The sequence below is a fragment of the Tasmannia lanceolata genome, unplaced genomic scaffold (assembly GCF_043159265.1).
Source record: "Tasmannia lanceolata isolate RefF3 unplaced genomic scaffold, GAP_Taslan_0.1 ptg000012l, whole genome shotgun sequence".
Lineage (NCBI taxonomy): Eukaryota > Viridiplantae > Streptophyta > Magnoliopsida > Canellales > Winteraceae > Tasmannia > Tasmannia lanceolata.
In genome coordinates this window covers 35,726,361-35,741,253 of record NW_027518689.1, presented here as the reverse complement: position 1 = coordinate 35,741,253, position 14,893 = coordinate 35,726,361, and the positions used below count along the sequence as shown (strand labels likewise).

General features: G+C 39.0%; 1 protein-coding gene across 2 annotated transcripts; it reads left to right on the top strand.

Annotated features, from left to right (window-relative positions):
- Nucleotides 1-7,084: 7,084 nt before the first annotated feature.
- Nucleotides 7,085-14,402, top strand: LOC143888004 (subtilisin-like protease SBT3.9). Of its 2 annotated transcripts, XM_077392274.1 has the most exons (10): nucleotides 7,085-7,285; nucleotides 7,362-7,453; nucleotides 10,907-11,004; nucleotides 11,092-11,241; nucleotides 11,315-11,976; nucleotides 12,109-12,209; nucleotides 12,299-12,544; nucleotides 12,622-12,736; nucleotides 13,442-13,637; nucleotides 13,724-14,402. In XM_077392274.1, the coding sequence occupies exons 1-10, from the start codon at nucleotides 7,157-7,159 to the stop codon at nucleotides 14,290-14,292; spliced, it is 2,358 nt and encodes a 785-aa protein (XP_077248389.1). In that variant the 5' UTR covers nucleotides 7,085-7,156; the 3' UTR covers nucleotides 14,293-14,402. The 2 variants fall into 2 exon arrangements, with proteins under 2 accessions (XP_077248389.1, XP_077248390.1); XM_077392275.1 differs by lacking the exons at nucleotides 7,085-7,285; nucleotides 7,362-7,453; nucleotides 10,907-11,004; nucleotides 11,092-11,241 and having other exon boundaries at nucleotides 11,959-11,976; nucleotides 12,397-12,544.
- Nucleotides 14,403-14,893: the final 491 nt, after the last annotated feature.

Here is a 14,893-nt window from a genome sequence, read left to right as displayed (position 1 = left end):
AAAAACCCTCAAGGAAATAATGCGCCTCAGGCAAATATGGCTGAAGATCAATATCTGTCTACTGTAGTATCTGAAGTGAACCTAGTTAGCAACGTGAAGGACTGGTGGGTGGACACTGGTGCCACCAGACACATCTGTAGTGACAGAAGTGTATTTTCTTCCTACGAGCTTGTAGGGGATGGAGAGCAGCTTTTCATGGGAAACTCGTCATCATCTGCTGTGGCGGGTAAAGGAACAGTCCTATTGAAGCTTACATCTGGAAAAGTTCTGAAGCTCTGTGATGTCCTTCACGTACCAGATATAAGAAAGAATCTGGTGTCTGGGTCACTTCTGATCAAGAAAGGTTTTAAACTAGTTTTCGAGGCTGATAAATTTGTCATTACTAAGAATGGTGAATTTGTGGGGAAGGGTTATTCCAGTGAGGGTTTATTCAAACTGAATGTATCTGAGAACATTATGAATAAAGCATCTTCTTCTTCTGCTTATATTATTGATTCTTCTTGTTTATGGCATGGTAGGCTAGGTCATGTTAACTATGCATCTTTAAAGAAAATGATGACCATAGGTCTAATTCCTAAAAGTAATCTAATAGTAGATAAATGCGAAATTTGTGTGCAATCAAAGTACTCTAAGAAGCCTTTTCATAGAGTAGAAGAAAGAAAATCAGAACTTCTTAGTTTAATTCATAGTGATGTATGTGACTTAAACAATGCTTTAACTAGAGGAGGAAAAAGGTATTTTATTACATTTATAGATGATTTCTCTAGATTTTGTACTGTTTATCTTATTAGATATAAAGATGAATCATTTGATAAATTCATTTCATTCAAATCTGAAGTAGAGAATCAGTTAGAAAAGAAGATCAAAATCCTAAGATCTGATAGAGGAGGTGAGTACACCTCTAATGATTTTAGTGCTTTTTGTGAATCTCATGGCATAATTCATCAAGTAACTGCACCTTACTCTCCACAACAAAATGGAGTTGCTGAACGTAAAAACAGAACTTTAATGAACATGGTAAACTCTATGTTAGGGAGTTCAGGTTTACCTCAGAACCTATGGGGAGAGGCTCTTCTCTCTGCTTGTTATATTCTAAACAAAATTCCATTTAAAGATTCTGACAAAACTCCTTACGAGTTATGGAAGAATAGAAAACCGCATTTTAAATACCTTAAAGTGTGGGGGTGCTTAGCTAAAGTTAGGATTCCAGATCCTAAAAGTTCTAAGTTAGGTCCTAAGACTGTTGATTGTGCATTCATTGGATATGCACAAAACAGTAGTGCATATAGGTTCTTAATCTATAGATCAGATCATGTTGATATGCATCCTAACACCATAATTGAATCCAGAGATGCTGAATTCTTTGAAACCATATTCCCTTATAAAACTAGTCTAAGTGAGAACACACTAAAAAGACCCAATGAATCTATAGAAAAAGAGCATCAAGTGTCTGAGGAATCTATAGAGCCTAGAAGAAGTAAAAGGGCAAGAGTAGAGAAAAACTTTGGTCCAGAGTTCATTGCCTATCTTCTAGAAGGAGATCCAAAGACATATAAAGAGGCAATGTCACTTCCAGATTCTTCATTCTGGAAAGAAGCTGTCAAGAGTGAAATAGACTCTATTTTGAGTAATGGGACATGGATCTTGACAGATCTGCCTCCTGGTTGTAAACCTATTGGTTGCAAGTGGATCTTTAGAAAGAAATTAAAAACTGATGGAACTATAGATAAGTTCAAAGCTAGACTAGTAGCTAAAGGGTTTAAGCAAAAGGAAGGAATGGACTTTTTTGACACTTACTCACCTGTAACCAGGATAACCACTATTAGAATCCTTATTGCCATAGCTGCAATCTATAACCTTGAAATCCATCAAATGGATGTCAAAACAGCCTTTCTGAATGGTGAATTAGATGAAGAGATTTATATGGATCAACCTGAAGGCTTTGTAATCCAAGGCCAAGAGAAAAAGGTATGCAAACTTATAAAATCTCTATATGGTTTAAAACAAGCACTAAAGCAATGGCATGAGAAGTTTGATAGTGTGATGCTATCAAATGGATTCATAATAAATGAATCAGATAAATGTGTTTATAGCAAATTTAGTGGGGATAGTGGTGTTATTGTTTGTCTGTATGTAGATGATATGTTGATCATCGGAACAGACATAAGTGTAATTAAAGACACTAAGAAATTTTTATCAAATAATTTTGATATGAAAGATCTGGGAAAGGCAGATGTAATCCTGGGTATCAAAATAAATAGAAACCCAGAAGAAATAATTTTAACTCAGTCTCATTATGTAGAAAAAATATTAAGGAGGTTTAATCAATTTGATTGTAAACCTGTGGCTACCCCATATGATTCTAGTATAAGATTATGTAAGAATAAAGGGAGTGGAGTAGATCCACTTGAATACTCTAGAGTTATAGGGAGTCTAATGTATTTGATGAACTGCACTAGGCCAGACATAGCCTATGCAGTGGGTAGACTCAGCAGCTATACCAGTAATCCTGATAGTGATCACTGGGAAGCACTAATTAGAGTATTGAAATATCTTAAAGGAACTATAAACTATGGTTTGCATTTTTCTAAATATCCTGTTGTACTAGAGGGGTATAGCGATGCCAATTGGGTATCTGGATTTGAGACCAAATCTAGGAGTGGTTATGTCTTCACTCTAGGAAGTGCAGCGGTTTCTTGGAAGTCTACCAAGCAAACTTGTATAGCCAGATCCACTATGGAGTCTGAGTTTATTGCTTTAGAGAAAGCAAGTGAGGAAGCCGAATGGCTTAGAAACCTTCTGTCTGATATTCCACTTTGGAATAAGCCAGTACCAGGTATTACAATCCACTGTGATTGTCAAGCTGCTATTGGAAGAGCAGGTAATAATGTATATAATGGAAAATCACGACACATTCGTCGGAGGCATAACTCCATAAGACAGTTGTTGAAGAATGGAGTGATAACCATAGATTTTGTAAGATCAATTGATAATATATCAGATTGTCTTACAAAAGGACTAAATAAAAATTTAGTCATAAGCACATCGAGGGGGATGGGGCTGAAGCCCACTGTTTAGATCACCTATAACAGGAACCCAACCTATCTGACTGGAGATCCCAAGAAGTAGGTTCAATGGGAAAAACAAGTTATTTGAGTGATCTGTTTTGCACCAAGTTGTATGTGAATTAAGTTCACTAAGCCTATCCCTATGGTGTGGGTGCAACCTGTAACGGTAAGAGGATGAGTTGTAGGACTCTTAATGTTATCTATAGCTGACTAGCTGTCATGCTGATTGTCAGTGGGGTGCGTAGTTATAGGGCACTCCTGATAGATACACCTATATGAGTGTGGAAGTGTGGCCGCTTCCTATGAGAATTGGGCTAAATTCTCTAGAGCTCTCATGAAATCGGGATATAGCACATGGCCGAAAAGTGCAACACCGTATGAACTTGCTTATGCCTTCTGTGTTGTGTGTGTGGTATGTTGTTTCAGTTTATTACTAAAAGTGCTTGGTTCAAGACGTATATTCACCAAGTACTTGATAAACTCGATATACCTGCACTAAGTAAAGGTTCAAGTCCAAAAGACACCTCTACTGATGCATAACACATCTTGCCTTAATCAAATCTATTTACATTTATGATTTATTTCTTGTAATTTTGAATTAGTGGGGGATTGTTGACTTTTTATTCAAAAGTCTTTTTGTAATTCAATCTTACAAAGGGGTGCTTTTAGTCTTTTACATTGGTTTGCTTTTTGCTTTATGGCTTCTCACTCAAAGTTAGAGCTTCCCTCCAAAAGGACTAAAGCCATGAGAAAACTTTAGTCCTAGATGGGAAGTATGAGAGGGTGAGAGTGGCCATATATATACTTTCACTCTCTTAGTCTTGTGAATGAGAAAGAGGTCATGAGAATCCTACGCGCACGGATCACCCACTTGGGTCCGGTGGGCTTTTGGTATTACCACACACGCGCGCCGCCCGGCCCGGCCCGGCTCGGCCGGCCGCGCGCGTGGGCCCAAAGCCTTTTTATTTTCTTTTATTTCTTTAATCATTATTTAATACTTTTTACCGTTTGAGATTCCTTAAATCTTGGTTTTGTGACCGTTTGGGAAACGTCTCTCACGCACTAAAAGAGTGCGACGTTTCATCCCAACGTGTCTCTTATTTTTCTATAAAAAACGGTTTTACAGAGATAGAAAGACACACAGAACGGATTCTTCTTCTGCTATCTTCTCTCTGGTTTTCCTTCTGGTTTTCCCCAACCTTTCTGATCAAGGCTTTTGGCACATATAAGCAAATTGTTAGGCATCCGGGCTGCGTGAGTGCACACCCCTGGAGCGAGAGTTGTTGTATCCTGGAGGCATACGCCGTCACGCCCATCTGCACCGTTGATTCGTCATAGTGGGGGCGAGATTTGCCTTAAGGACAGCGAAGATTCTTCGTGCCTCAACTCGATAAGTGATCTAACGATTTGTTCTTCCTTTACAGTTTATTATTGCAGAAAATTGTTACTGTTGAAATCTGCTTTTGGAGTTACCAGATTAATTTCGTATAAGGTATTATCTCATCCTAAATTACAGATTTGCACATCAATTTTTATAACACTGCCAGCTCATGTTGAGGGAGACATAGAGGGAAGCAGGTAATTCCTGCTGCAGGGAGAGGCTAAGGAGCCAAGAGGGTGAAGAAAACTGCCAGATCTGTGGATTTCCAATTTCTTATTTCCACAGCTTATTTGGAAATTCAAGGATTTGACCGGGATCCGAATGTCAATGCAAAAAGGGCTGCAAATGTGAGAATTCCAAATCAAAATCTTCTCGGCATCCAAAGGGGCCCTTAGTGATAGTTCTCTGGGATTTAAAATAGCCCGACTAGAGAAGTGTGAACGGAAGAGAGGAGTACAATCATTGAAACAAGGCGGGTGCAAATATCTTCCTTGACCATCTGCAGTGTATCCAATCAAATCACAGAAAAAGATCCTTGCATCTTTTTACTGTTTCCTTTTCGAGTTATTATAAAATTCGCATCAAGCCAAAAATGCCACTAATCAAGCCAATGATCACAAATCTACTCAAAGAAAATGCCACTAATCAAGCAAAAACATCACAAATCTACCCAATAGTAATACATGGAAAAGAAAACATTTTTTACATTGAAAGCTGAGAGATGCTCATAAATTTTGCCCACTACCAGAGAGATTGGGGAACTTTTAGACCCTTTTTTTAGTGGGGAACACACTTTGTGACTTGCTTTTTGTGTCTGAAAGTGGAGACAGCTTTCCATAGTGAACCAACATCTGACCTGATCTTCTATAACATGATGAGATGAGCCATATGATGTTGGACTGAATTGTGGTTGCCGATCGGACTAATTAATGGATTCGATCACATAGACTCGGCACAAGTGCAGCACAAAGAGTGCATAATTAAGGAGGAAGCCTGCTTAACTACCACCACATTTTAGCATTTTTCATATTGGTACGTTGGTATATACCCTCCTTCAATACCAATAAATCGATAAGATAGCTAAAAAATATTACTACTGAAAACGAGCCTGTGTGGCTGCTCTCACTTGCAACAGGATGATGACAATACACCATAGCAGTGTAAGGAATATGTTAAATGTATGCAAATGTATCACAATGGACCTACTTGAGAAGCTTAGGTTTGAAAGCCAAAGAAAAATAAAAGATAATATAAAATCTACATTTTAGGAGAGGGGAGTTTCACCTCTCTGCAATGGAATTTCGTTTGGGATTTTTACAACAGCCAATGGAGTTTGATTTTGGCGTGGGAAGAAGAAGGTAAAAATGTCAAATTAGTAGGTGAAATGCATTGGGATTTGTTGCTTACTTTCTTGGAGAGAAAGGCAACATAAGGGCATTTTTTGTCCTAAAACACTCCTTGGGATGCGTTTCACCCCTTTTTGAGAAATTAGCCAATTCTATCCTTTTTTGAGATTTTCAGATAAAAATCACAATTTTTTGAGAATTTTCCCTTTTTACAGTAGCAGCATAACTTTAGACAATTTTAAATATTAATTAAAGTGTCAACTTTAGAGAGGAGTGCCATCATTGAAACAAGAGGGTGCAAATATCATTTCCTTCCCAAAAATGTTTGGGACTATCTGCGTTGCATCCAATCTGCAGGGAATCTAACCGGGTAGAACTCACCCCTAAAAGCTAACCATTAGAGGGAGCGTGCCCATTCCCTTTTTAACACATCCCAATCCATTTCACTTATCCGACGTGGGACTATTTGTTTTTGTGTGGAACCCCAACACAATCAAATTACAGAAAAAGATCCCTGCATTTATTTATTTGTTTCCTTTTCTCTCCATCCACAATCAATTCCTCAAAACTGTTGTTTTAGAAACTACGAGCATTAAAAAATGCGCATAGAAAGACACCCTCTAGTTTGATATCTATCTTATTCAAAATAAGTAAGAGCTTCACATACAGCAAGCTTTTAGAAGTGGCTTGGTAAGAAAACAAAGAACATGTTGCTAGGCAATTTCCCGGAAAGCCATTTCGGCAGCTCTTTTGCAAGTGAAGACAGCCATGTCAGATGAATTAATTGAATAAGACAACCTCTGCCAAAAAAGTAACATGTGTGGCTGTCATCGATCACATGGCCACCAAATCCCAAATAAGTTTTCACATACAGCAAATTTTTTGGCAGTGATTTAGTAAGAAAACAAAGAACATGCAGCTAATCAAGCCTATATAATTACATAGATTTCTATGAATTTCACTTTTCTTCCATTAACACCAACATGTGCTTATATAAAGCACTTAGAGATAAACATTGAAAGTGATAGAAAAGATCTGAAGAAGATCATCTTAATCCTAATCCTAATACCTTAATCTCCTACTCTAACACACTTGATCCAATGGTCAGATCTTATAAACACTAACAAAGACTAAGGTCACACATCTACGCAATAGTTACGTAGACAAGGGAACATTTTTCACGTGAAAGTTGAGAGATGAATATCCCCCACCACCTGGGGCAGCTTTTTGACGTTTTATTTTTTTGTGGCTGTGTCAAAAGTGGCGATAGTTTTCCATAGTGAAGCAACATCTGCCCTGATTCTATAAATGGCCGGTAACCATTTCAACAATGGTAGAAATCTCCAAAACCCAAAACACTGATGACAATGGCTGCACATTTATGTGGTCGGAGAGAGGCTCCCTCGACCCGGTTACTTGCAGTCTTTTTAATCTTATTCGTCCATCTTCAGTTTCAAATCTCTGTTGCATTTGTCAGGGCAGTAAACAATGTGAGTGTCTTACCACTTTGCTTTTAGTTTGGATCGTTTCTATGTCATTAATTTACTCAACGTTTATCTGATTCAGGTGTACATTGTATACATGGGAGAGAAGCAGCATGAGGATGCTACGGTTATCGAAAATTCTCATCATGAGATGCTAACATCCTTACTTGGAAGGTATAGAGTAGAAGTCACTATCCTCTTAATATAAAAGATTACAGTGGAGAATGGCTCACCGCATTATAATAACAGCTGAGCGACTTTAGATTGATAATTGTGTGAAACAACCAATTACTCTAAAAGCTTAAGCTGTTAAAGTTGTATTGATTTAACCATGTATAGTTTGATTCTCCCCCTTTCTTGCGGCCCCAGTCATACTTTTTTTTTTGTTTGATGGGTAAGCAGGGGTTAGGCAGACCCCGACTAGATATATTAATAAGAAAAATAATACAACAATGAGAAAAAAGAAAACAACCCCTAACACAACCGAAAGGGGGAACTGAACAGAAAGCAAAAGGTCCAATGGACCAGTAACAAAATAAACATAGAGGGGCTAAGAGCCTACAAAATGAAGAAATAACTCAAGAAGGCGCGCGACAAAATGCTACCCACAGAAGACCATCCTTATCCAATCCTAAGAGGAGAATTGGAGAGAGAGGGTAAAATGCATCCGGAGGCCGGGCGGAGGAGGAAGGCCGATGACTTTCCCTTTTTTCGTTGGACTTTTTGCCAGATTTCGTTCCCATTTGAATTATCCAAGGTTGCCATATGATTTGCTATGCCCTGATCCGAAACCATGGTGCATCCTTGGGAAACCTTGGAGCTGTTGCCATCACTGATTCTATCCAAAAGAGGTTCGGATAGGGCTGAAAACTTATTGCTAATAGAAGGACTTCGCGCTTGAGGGACTTCCGATACCATTGGGGGTTTTACCACATTGTGATTCGAGGCGGCATGCCCCTCAATGGGATTCCGGGCAATTTTGAATTGTCAGAACCAAGGGGATTTTTTGGCCTCCATACCTGCTTTGAAAGAGGAGGTTGTTGTCCAGAGTGAGAACTGCATTCACTAGATTTGTGACTGAAATCTTGGCATTTACAGCAGGCCTCTGGTTTCCAATCATAAAGGATTTGCTGCACTATAACTCCAGAGGTAGTTCTAAGTTTGATACAGTCACGGAGGGATTGACCAGCCTTAATTTGGATGCACAATCTAGCATAATTTAGCCTGGTTGACTCATCTGTATGAGAGTCCATATAGAGGGGATTTCCAATAACACTAGCAATCCTACTTAGAATGTGGTGAGTCAAAAATTTCAAATGAAGGCCCGGAAGACGAATCCATACCGGAATTTCAGAGAGTTTCTTTTTCTCTAGAGAGACTTCAGGGGACCATCTTTGGAGGATTAGTGTTCTTCCTCCAAAGGTATGGCAGGTGGTTTCAAGGACCCGAATGCAGTCTTCGGCTTTGGAAAACTTGAATAGAAGAAATCCATCTTCTAAAGTGGCCTCAGTCATACTTACTACATCTTCGCCCCACCTCCTTACATTACTAAAGTTGCACTCCATATACTATGTCTTAGTCCTACTCAGTCTAAAACCTTTGGAAGCAGAGATTGAAGAGGATATTAACCATAGAATAAGAGCAGGTTGGTTGAAGTGGAAGCATGCTTCGGGCAGAGACGGAGCCAAGGGGGGCGAGGGGGGGGGGGGGAAGTTGCGCCCACTAGATTTTTGCCAAAAAGTTTTGCCACTATAATTTCCAAAATATTGCCCGCCCCCTTGGATTTTGCCGAAATGTCCGCCTTTCTTTAATTTCCAAATGAAATCTTGCCCGCCCTCCCTAGGATTTTGCGGAAAAGTATGTCCATCTTTAATATCCAAACGAAATTCTGTTTTGGAAATGATTTCCTTTCAAGTTTATCTCTCCTAAGATATCTCTCCTAATCTCTCATTTTCGTAGAAAATTTATCAGGTATTTAAGGCATTTCACCTTGTTTCCAAAACCAGCTATTTTTGTGGCATTTTTAAAGCATTTAAGATCTTCATCTCTACCGTTCATTCTAAATTTCAACACCTAATATGTCTAGGCATCTAGGGTCCAAAAGCAAGGTACATTTGGAGTAGGAAGGAAGGGTAGAAAAATATTTAAAGGGAGAAAAATAAGTGTATAACAATATCCATTTTTTTATGGTGTGTGGGAGGGAGTAAAGTCCATTATTTTTTCAAAAAGTAAGTTGGGCCCACTTCATAGGTTGATCCAAACTGTTCATTTGTTGGGCCTCAACCTCAATAAATTGTACTTGTAAATCATCTCCATAGGATGACCCTAACCCTCTGATTTGTAGAGGGACTGCACATTATTTAAAATTTATAAATCTGAGGGTTAGGATCATCCTATGGAGGTAATTTACAGGGTACAACCTATTTACATTGTGGCCAAATCCAACAAATAAATAGATTGAATCATCTTATGAAGGGGGCCCACGGTACTTTTTGAAAAAAGATAGGACTTAAACCTCAAACACCGTATAAAATCTCCCCTTGTTCTATCCATGAATCCTATTTCCATATTCCAATTTTATTTTTACTTTTTATAAAAAAAATGTCATAACATAGAAGCCCCAGTTGATTATTACAATACAACAAAAACCAAGAGAAAGATGAGTGTTTTCATCACTAACTGAGGTCGAGAAACAAATGTGAATGAATTTTTTTTAAAATTAAAAGCAATTTGATTTAAAATTTATGTCAACTTTTGATATTTTTTTATAAATTAAAAGCACTTTGATTTGAAATTTATGTCAACTTTTGATATTTTTTTACTTTATATTAATTTAGTAATTGTTATAAAACCACCATCCTTTGCCCCCTCTACAGCAAATTCTTGGCTCCTTCCCTGGCTTCGGGAGTTATTTGCGACTGTAAAATACCTACCAAGTTGAAGGGAAAGTTTTATAAGATAGCTGTGAGGCCTGCCATGTTGTACGGCTCAGAATGTTGGGCCACCAAGAAGCAGCATGTGCATAAGGTGAGTGTTGCGAAGATGTGAATGCTTAGATGGATGTGCAGCCACACAAGGTTAGATAGAAATAAAAATGAAGACATCGGTAAAAAGATGGGGGTGGCACCAATTCTGGAGAAGATGAGAGGGCCCTGCTGAAGATGGTTTGGTCGTATCCAACGTAGGCCTTTGGATGCTCCAGTGAGAGGAAGTGACTCGTGCCAAGTTGATGGAGTAAAAAGAGGTAGGGGCAGACCGAAAACAACTTGGGTAGAAACAGTGAGGAAAGAGTTGATGGCTAGAACATAATAGAGAACATGACCTTGGATAGGAGAGAATGGAAGAAAATGATCCATGTGGACGAACCAAACTAGTGTCAGGATTAGAGTTAGTCAATGTAAGCCGGGTAGTTTCTTTCACCTTCTTCATGAAAATTTTCTAAAGGATTCATTAGCCGACCCCAACTAGTTTGGGACAAAGGCTTAGTTGAGTTGAGTTGTTGGGTTTTGAACCCAGGACGTGCTGTGAGGCATTAGCTCTAATACCATGTGAAACAATTAATTACTCTAAAAGTTTAAGTTGTTAGAGATGGTTTTATTTAATCATTTATACTTCAACAAATTGCAGCAAAGAAGCCGCCCAAGGTTCGATAGTGTATAGCTACAAACATGGCTTCTCTGGGTTTGCAGCTAGACTAACACAGTCTCAAGCAGAAATGGCGGCAGGTAAGTTCGACCAAGTGTAGCTCTATGCAACCATAAGCTTACCATGGTTTTTATTTTTATCGGGAACTTATGCCAAAGATAATACAGAGCACCCTGGTGTTCTCTGGGTGATACCAAATCGCATTCACAAACTCCAAACGACTCGGAGCTGGGATTTTCTTGGGCTCCATTCTCAATCTCAACTTTTATCAGACAGCAAAATGGGTGAAGGAATCATTATTGGTGTTATAGATACAGGTATCATATAAAAAATCAGTTGCAAGTTTATATTCATTGGAACCATTCTGTAAATTGCTTCCAAAATGTGCAGGTGTCTGGCCTGAGTTGGAAAGTTTTAGCGATAAAGACATGGGTCCGATCCCATCTCACTGGAAAGGGATTTGCCAGCATGGACAGCTCTTCAATTCCACCAACTGTAATAGGAAACTGATTGGTGCACGGTGGTTCATAGAAGGGGTAATGGACGAAAGTGGAAAAATAAAAAACATTACTGATGATTTCTTATCCCCGCGAGATGGTAGCGGGCATGGAACTCACACAGCTTCCACATCTGCTGGCTCTGTCGTGAAGAATGCGAGTTATAGAGGGTTGGCTAGAGGGGTCGCTAGAGGTGGTGCACCGCATGCCCATTTAGCAATTTACAAGGTTTGTTGGGCCTTTAATGGTGGAAGATGCACTAATGCGGATATTCTTAAAGCATTTGATGAAGCCATACATGATGGAGTAGATGTCATATCTGGGTCACTTGGAGTCGCAGTTCCTCTCTTACCTTACGTAGAGGATAATGCAATTTCAATCGGTTCCTTTCATGCAGTAGCAAAAGGGATCATGGTTGTTTGTGCAGCTGGGAATGAAGGTCCTGCCTCTCAGACGGTCGTTAATACAGCCCCATGGATCTTAAATGTTGCAGCCACTACCATCGACAGGGCCTACCCAACAGCCATTACACTTGGAAACAATCGCACTCTCTTGGTAATGCGTAGAACACTCATACATTACCTCTCTATATTGCTCGAAAAGTAAAGATTACATGTCATTTGCTTCTCTGGAAGGAAAAGTATACAATACTAACCATGTTGTTACTCTTGGCAATGTTGGTTGCAGGGTCAATCCATGGACACTAAAACGAACAATGGGTTCAATGGACTTGTATACTCAAAACAAATCGCTGCAGAAATAGAAGAAACTTTTGCAGATGATGGAAGGTGATCAGTTTTTTTACTTCCTCCAACCTACCTTTCGAATTCAATACTTCTACAACTCTTCTGTTTTAATGACGCTCTATGTTTTGCAGCAAGGGATGTAAGCTTGGAAGTCTCAATGCTACATTAGCAAAAGGAAAGGTTGTCCTCTGTTTTTCAGTAGCTGATAATCAGCATATGTTCACTGCAGCTCTGACCGTGTTTGCAGCGGGAGGTATTGGCCTCATCTATGCACAGCCAACAAATAACCTGCTCACTTCATGTGGGGATATTCTTCCATGTATTATGGTAAATTATGAAGTTGGGACAGAGATAGTGTCCTACATCCGAAGGACAAGGTAAGCATATCTTGAAATGATATGAGAGATTCTATATTGAACAAAATAGTAAGTAATCAGATTCACTCTCCGTGAAGGTCCCCAATCTTGAAGTTGGGCCATCCCAAGACTGTTATCGGGAAATTGACCTCCCCAAGAGTAGCATATTTCTCATCCAGAGGGCCAAGTTCCATATCTCCTGCAGTGTTGAAGGTATGGTCCACCTCCAAGTGTATCCCATTTTCCTTTTCTCTGTTCGAAATCCCATTGGACTCCAAAATGCTTATTGAAATTAAGGAGAAAAGAACGCCAAAAGGATTGTTTCAACACCTATGCAAGTTCAACAGATTATTTGGTGATTTATTGTAATCAAGGATCAATTGTTACTTCAATTTAAGAGGTTCCAAAACTTAAATCACTTCTGTTTAATAACAATTTATACATTATTCTTGCTCCCATTGACAACTTAAATAGATGGCTCAGTTATAAAGTGCTACATGATAAATTTGAAGAGATCTCAACAAACGGGAATTACAGCTAAAGTGGTAGATTAATAGGTGTAAATGGGCAACACTGGAGAATCATTTGGAAAATAAATGATTTTGACAATATTGGCTTCACTGGAGAATCATTTAGGGAAAAAAATGATTCTGACAGTATTTGTAACATACCAACTCATGAGATTTGATTTTGCATTTTGAAAACATAAACCATACATGAGAAATACAGCTTAGCATTTATTTCGTTTCTTTTTTTCTTTTTGAAATGAGAGATACAGCTTAACATTATTTTCAACATTATCAAATACTACCAATAGAGGAATGTTATTCCCCCCCTAGTTTGTAAATTTTTCGTTCATTTAGTACCTCAATATTTCATGATCACCTAATATATATGACCAGTTTTCAATCTTTGCAGCCTGATATAGCTGCACCTGGTGTTAGCATCTTGGCTGCATATCCACCACGTAGCGGTACAGAGGACTGGGATGGGTTTTCATTCGATACAGGAACCTCAATGGCTTGTCCACATGTGGCCGGAATAGCTGCCCTTATCAAATCCTTGCACAAAGATTGGACTCCTGCAGCAATAAAATCGGCAATTGTGACCACTGGTGTGTCTCATTCCCATGGATTACTTTTCCAATTCTAAGCTTCTTTCATTTTGGAATAAATACCTTTTTATTCAAAACTTCTGCAGCCTCCCAAACCGGCACGGATGGAGAGATGATAGTTGCAGACGGAGGTAATCACAAGCCAGCAGACCCTTTTGACATAGGCGGAGGTCTTATCAATCCCAACAAAGCAACAAATCCAGGGCTTATTTATGATATGAACACGGGGGACTATGTTCAGTTCCTCTGCTCCATGGGCTACACCAACTCAGCCATTAGCAAAATTACTAAGGAGGCAACCTCCTGCTCAAAAAATAGACATTCCATACTGAATCTGAACCTGCCATCCATATCAATCCCAAACGTTAAGAAGACCATGACAATCTTGAGAACTGTAACAAATGTGGGTCCGATCAATTCTGTCTATAAAGCTTTGGCACAGTCTCCACATGGCATTAAGGTGGCAGTCAAACCAGAGATCCTGTCCTTCAATTCCTCCATCACAAAGATACAATTCAGAATGACATTCTTTTCTACACGAAATGTGCAAGGAGATTACTCATTTGGAAGCTTAACTTGGACCGATGGAGAGCATTTTGTTAGAAGTCCAATAGTCGTCCGTGTTGTAAAATTTGAGTCCTACGTAGGCATGTAAAATGTCTAGAAACTAAGCAAGAGAATAGTTGAGTCATCGAATAAGAGTGTATCAGTATTGTAATGTTGAAATTGACTCTATGAACATGAACGCTAGAGGTAATTCCTTTCCATGTTGAAAGCCATGGTCCATGTAATAAAGCACCGGACATCAGCCATCACAGCCATCATGAAACTGTAAGTGTTCGATACAATATGAACACCGGCAACGGATCTTAGCGATTCAACATTGAGAAAATCACATGTAACAATATGGAATAAATTGAAATGAGAAAAAGACATACCGGAAGCCATGAATCTTATTTTTCTTTCTCTTAAGGTTTCTCTTTGCTACTGTAGACACCACATTTTGATCGGACCGAAGTTCGCTATGCTTGGGCGAAACCCCATCCAATCATTTCCGCCATGTTTCGCACTTTTTCGTTAAGTGTTGAGAGATTATTCCCAAGAATTCGAGCAAGAGAGAATTTGGATCCGATTGATGGGCCCGTCTTGAGCATTTGTTTAGATTTGGATCAAACAGGGTGGCCCGCGCATTGTTTTAGTGAAAAATGAGTTTTGAACCTACTTCGATCCAACACCTAAAGATGATCATCAAGAGA

What these genes read in the sequence shown, in the direction of transcription:
- LOC143888004 (XM_077392274.1), top strand. Translation starts at nt 7,157, where the DNA reads ATGACAATGGCTGCACATTTATGTGGTCGGAGAGAGGCTCCCTCGACC. An exon ending in TATTGGTGTTATAGATACAG is followed by an intron (nt 11,242 to 11,314) that starts GTATCATATAAA and finishes CAAAATGTGCAG; the next exon opens with GTGTCTGGCCTGAGTTGGAA. An exon ending in TATCTCCTGCAGTGTTGAAG is followed by an intron (nt 12,737 to 13,441) that starts GTATGGTCCACC and finishes CAATCTTTGCAG; the next exon opens with CCTGATATAGCTGCACCTGG.